The sequence below is a fragment of the Microtus ochrogaster genome, chromosome 21, assembly GCF_000317375.1.
Source record: "Microtus ochrogaster isolate Prairie Vole_2 chromosome 21, MicOch1.0, whole genome shotgun sequence".
Taxonomy (NCBI): Eukaryota; Metazoa; Chordata; class Mammalia; order Rodentia; family Cricetidae; genus Microtus; species Microtus ochrogaster.
Window position 1 is genome coordinate 2,946,794 of NC_022022.1, and position 5,380 is coordinate 2,952,173.

At 46.9% G+C, this 5,380-nt stretch overlaps 1 protein-coding gene across 2 annotated transcripts in view; it reads right to left on the reverse strand.

Annotated features, from left to right (window-relative positions):
* The window catches only part of Ctss (cathepsin S), a 25,744-nt gene that overhangs the window by 2,345 nt on the left and 18,019 nt on the right, over positions 1–5,380 (reverse strand). For both annotated transcript variants that reach the window (XM_005356971.3, XM_005356972.3), the window contains exons 6-7: positions 3,877–4,042; positions 2,224–2,326 (exon numbers count right to left, since the gene is read on the reverse strand). In XM_005356971.3, coding sequence (XP_005357028.1) covers positions 2,224–2,326; positions 3,877–4,042 — 269 coding nt within the window. The remainder of the gene's footprint in view (positions 1–2,223; positions 2,327–3,876; positions 4,043–5,380) is intronic.

A 5,380-nucleotide genomic window follows, 5' to 3' on the forward strand; every position in this document is an offset into this window, starting at 1 on the left:
AGAGAGAGAGACAGAGACAGAGAGAGAGAGAGAGAGAGAGAGAGAGAGAGAGAGAGAGAGAGAGAGAAGAATCTTGTGCAGCTTAGGTTGGCCTTGAACTTGCTATGTACCAAAGGCTGGTCTTAAACTCCTGACCCTCCTGCCTCTACTGCCCAATGCCAGGATTGCAGGCATGTGCCACCATACTGCGGTATTTTTATTATTAATTAACTAGTTACTTAATTAATTTTTGAGACAGGGTTTCTCTGTATAACAGCCCTGGTTGTCCTGGAACTTGCTCTGTAAACCAGGCTGGCCTCGAACTCACAGAGATCTGCCTGTTTTTGTCTCCCAAGTGCTAGGATTAAAGGCATGCACCACCACCATCCAGCAGTTATTTTATTTTTCAACTGAAACATATTTGATTGGAAATTATCATGCCAGGTGGTAGTGGCACCACCTTTAATCCCAGGATTTGGGGCTTGGGGCAGAGGAACGTGGATCTCTGAGTTGGAGGCCAATCTGGTCTCCATACAGAGTTTTGACGGGAGTAAGAGGTGTGGCCCTGCTGGGGGGCTTGTGTCACTGAGGACGTGTTTTAAGAGCATAAAGACATGCACCACTTTGAGTTTGCTCTCATGGCTTCCCGCACATAGTGCAAGATTTGAGTTCTTGGCTGTTCCTGCTGCCATGCATGCTGTCTGCTGCCTGCTGCCACACTTCCCTGCTGTGATGGCGGGGGACTTTTCTCCCTCTGGAACCATAGACCCAAATAAACTCTTCCCTGCTCATGCGTTTGATCACAGCGACAGAGTAGTAGCTGCTAGAGTGAGTGAGGGACTTGCCAGGAAGCCTGGAGACCTGGGCTCGTCCCCAGAATCCAGGCATCCACTCACGCACACCCGCACACACCGTGCACTTTCACACGCGCAGCGAGAAGAGACAACAAAACACACGTGAAGAGGAGAGAAGAGCGCCCGTTCCAGCCTAGAGCGGGGCCAGGCGAGAGCCGAACCAGAGACAGAACGAGAGAGGGGCAGAATCCAAGACAACTTGAGGCAAATTTGGTTTGACTTGTCACTTGATTGGCCCTGGAGAGGTCTGGGATAACTCTACAGCACTTTTGGGTAACGGTGTTCTGTGATATGATTTACTGATATGGGAAATTCTGGAGGGAACAGCGTGGTGGAGAGAGAACTGAATTCTTTGGCCTCGCTGAGTCTGGAGAAGTAAATGCCAGTGAGTGACAATGACTGGGTAAGGGTGGCATTCTGGGCCCGTGTCACACAGGGTGGGGGGGAGTTGAAGGCCCCAGCTTACAGGCAAATCATGAGTGGGACGGTGTAGACAAAGACAGAAGCAGTAATCTGGACCCCTGGGGCAGCAGAGGAGACCAGCGCCAGGGGCCAGGTAGAAGAAAGGTGTCCCTAAAAGGGGCTGATAGCGCTGGGGATGTAGTTCAGAGGCAGAGCGTAGGGAGCATGTGCGTGACCCTGGGCTTAAGCCCTAACACTGCAGAACGAAACTTACAACCATGAATATTTCACAGACCATAAAAGGAGCAGACAAGGAATGATGGGGAAAGCAAGGCGAGAATAGCAGTGTGCACCTGCAATCCCAACACTCAGGGCCAGAGACAATGGACGGCTGTAAGCTCAAGGCCAGTCTGGGACACTTGGTGAGTTCCAAAACACCAAGTGATATAAAACAGAATGAAGAGTATTATAGAGGCCCAATCGTAGAAACAAAGATGAAGGCCGGTGTCTCAGTCAGTTCCATTGCTATGAAAAGACATCACAACCACAGCAGCTCATAAAAGAAAGCAGGTAGTTAGGAGTTTGAGTGCAGTTTCAGAGGGTTGGTCCAGTCATCGTGGGAGGGGGCATGGGCAACAACATGGTGCTGGAACAGTGGCCAAGAGCTACTTCCTGATCTGCAAGCAGAGATGGGGTGGGGGGCTGGGCCTGGCCTGGCTTTTTGAAAGCTTAAAGTCTATCCCCAGTGACACATTTCCTTCAAAAAGCCACGCCTCTTAATCATTTTTATCCTTCTCAAATAGTGCCACTCCACGAAAACTAAGCCATTCTTATTAAAAACCACTGCAGAGGGGCAGTGAGTAATTCCTATACATGGTCCTCCTTGTTGCTATGGTGCCCAGCATCCCAACAGCAAGAGCAGTTTTGCTGACACACCCCCTCCCCCAGTCCTGACAACGGAGCTGATGGTGATGTGCAAACGCATTACCTGTTTTTCACAAGCCAGTAATCTTTGCCATCGAGGGTCCCATAGCCAACCACTAGTACGCCATGATTTACGTTGCCAGTGCAGGAGGGGTCATCATAGACACCTGAGCATAAAACACAGATGGAGAAGAGACAAGTGCTACGGGCCAGCAAAACATACATGGACATCCGACTGCTTTTTATTAGGGTCTTGGAGATATGACAAAGTGACTTGGATGTCACAATTGTTTGACATCAGTACTATTAGTTTCCCTGACAAGTTTGAGATCGATCCAGAAAATTTATTTATATTCATTTAGCACGTTTTTTGAATTCTCCCAACTTATGTACAATCAACTGTATCTCTTCGTATAAGCTCGTAAATTGTTTTGTCCACTTTGAGCCTTTTCTAAATTAAATGCTCCTTAGTGCATGTTGTAGCTTTCTACCGTGTATAATGCGGAGTTCTGCCTTTAGTGGATGCTCAGGGTCCGTGTCATCGAGCTTTAGTATGATGGCATATAGTTTTTAGTGTCAACCTTAGAGAAGTGTTACATGCCCTCCTTTAAGTTATAGTGTTGGCTGGAGAGATGGCTCAGAGGTTAAGAGAGCTGACTGCTCTTCTAGAGGTCCTGAGTTCAATTTCCAGCATCCACATGGTGGTATATAACCATCTATGATGAGCTCCAAAGCCCTTTTCTGTTGTGCAGGCAAAATGCAGATAGAACACTGTATCTTAAAAAAAATCCATAGTGCTTAAGATCCCAGGCCAGAGTCTCACGTAGGCCCTCTAACGAAAAGTCAAAGATGACCTTGAGCCGGGCGTTGGTGGTGCACGCCTTTAATCCCAGCACTCGGGAGGCAGAGGCAGGTGGATCTCTGTGAGTTCGAGACCAACCTGGTCTACAAGAGCTAGTTCCAGGACAGGCTCCAAAGCCACAGAGAAACCCTGTCTCAAAAAACCAAAAAAAAAAAAGATGACCTTGAACTTCTGATCTTCTTGCCTTCACTTCCCAGGAGCTGAGATGACAGGCTTGCAGTACCATGCCCAAGATATATGTGTGCTGGGAATTGAACCCAGGGTTTCATGTATGGTGAGAGAACACTTTAATATCTGAACCACATCCCCATTCCTACATTCTTTTCTTAACCATCAAATGGTATTCCACGTCGTATCTGTGCCATCTTTTCTTTATCCACTCATCAGTTTGATTACAGACACACCTAGTGGCAACTCATTTTTGTGTACGGATTATATGACCTGTAACATGGTTTTTCATTTGCATGGGTTTTAATCCTAGAGCCACCAGTTTCAGGCTGAGTGACTCAGTCGGGCTAACCCCTTTTCTTTAATTTTGGTTTTAGATTTTTTTATTATTATTTTATGTGTATGAGTGTTTTGCCTGGATGTGCACTGCATGTCTGACTGGTGCCTGAGGAGGTGGGATCTAGGAACTGAATCTGGATCCTTAGTGCTCCTAACCACCGAGCCAACTCTGCACCCCCAAGGCAGACAGGCAGTGTTCCTGTGTAAATTAGGGTCACCGTGCAGATGAAATGAGATGAGATCTATGAAGAACTGAGTGGAGTGGTACTAATAAGGTTTGAGCAGTGGGATTCACCAGTTAGAACTAGGTACAGGATGCTCAGTCGAGGCCAGAGCCTCCATGTTTACCGCTTTTGTAGAAGAAGAAGGAGGAATGGCTGGCATCGATGCCCACAGACACAGGTCCTTTAGTGGCCACCGCTTCCTTCAGCGCTTCCTCATCGCCGTAGGGGAGCTCCGTGTACCTTGAACATGTGGCAGCTCGATTTTTTGCGTCATAGTGACACTTTTCATCCTAAAAATAAAAGCAGAAAGTCTACTCCAGTTTCCTGGATTTCAGATACAATTCCCCTCTCACTGTAGCCTGTTCAGCCGGCTAGGATGCTCCCGCTCTTCCCGCTCTTCCAGCTCTCTCCCTCTCCACCCCCTCTTTGTTGTTTTGTTCTGGGTTTTCCCATTTGTTTGTTAAAACACTGTCTCAAACTGGGTGTGGTAGCGTAGGTTTATAAGCCAAGCTCTGGGCCAACCGGAGCCATTTGAGACAGCATAAAACAAACACAGACAGCACTCAGGAGGCAGAGGCAGGTGGATCTCTGTGAGTTAAAGGCCAGTCTGGTCTACAGAGTGAGTTTCAGGCCAGTCAGAGTTACATAGTGAGATTGTGTCTCAAACGCAGAAAATAAAAAATCAAGAGGTTATAAATGTTTATTGAATATATGACTGTGCTCCCCCCTAAAATCATAACAGAAAAAAGAGGCTGAAAGAAATAAACCAAAATAATATTTTGAGACCAGGTTTCTCTGTGTAGCCCTAGCAGTCTATGAACTCACACTGTAGACCAGGCTGGCCACTGTAAACCAGGCTGGCCACTATAAACCAGGCTGGCCTTGAACTAGAGATCCGCCTGCCTCTGGGATTAAAAGCCTGGCTAAATATGATTTTTAAAAAATTTATTTAATGTGCATTGGTGTTTTGCCATGGGTGTCAGATCCCCTGGAGCTGTAGTTAGGGACACTTGTGAGCTCCAGGTGGTTGCTGGGAATTGAATGCAAGTCCTCTGGAAGAGCATCCGGCGCTCCTAACTGCTGAGCCACCTCTCCAGCCCCTAAAATGTGATTTGATTGCATTTATTTCTATGAGTGTGGAGGTCAGAGGATGAGGACTTGCTTCTCTCCTATCACGTGGGACCAGAGATCAAACTCAGGTTGTCAGCCTTGCTTACAGGTGCCTTTATCAGAGGCACTTACAGGCCATCTTACCAGCCTGGAGGAATCATTTTTCTTCTCCATTTGTTTTTTGTTATATTACTCAACAGAATTTGTACGAAAACAAAACAAAAATCTTGTGGCAAAGAGGCTAACACTGAGCCTTTTAGGCGGGAGGATGAGCTTGCTGATGGCCTGAGAATATCATTAACCATTGAAGATTGCAGGACTGAAAAGCTGAATATCAGATAATACACAGAAGGCTTTAAAAAATATTTTCTTTAAGCCTGTATTTAAATATGAATGTTACTTGCTTGTTTGAAAATATTTTCTGCTGCCGGGCGATGGTGGCGCACGCCTTTAATCCCAGCACTTGGGAGGCAGAGGCAGGCGGATCTCTGTGAGTTCGAGACCAGCCTGGTCTACAG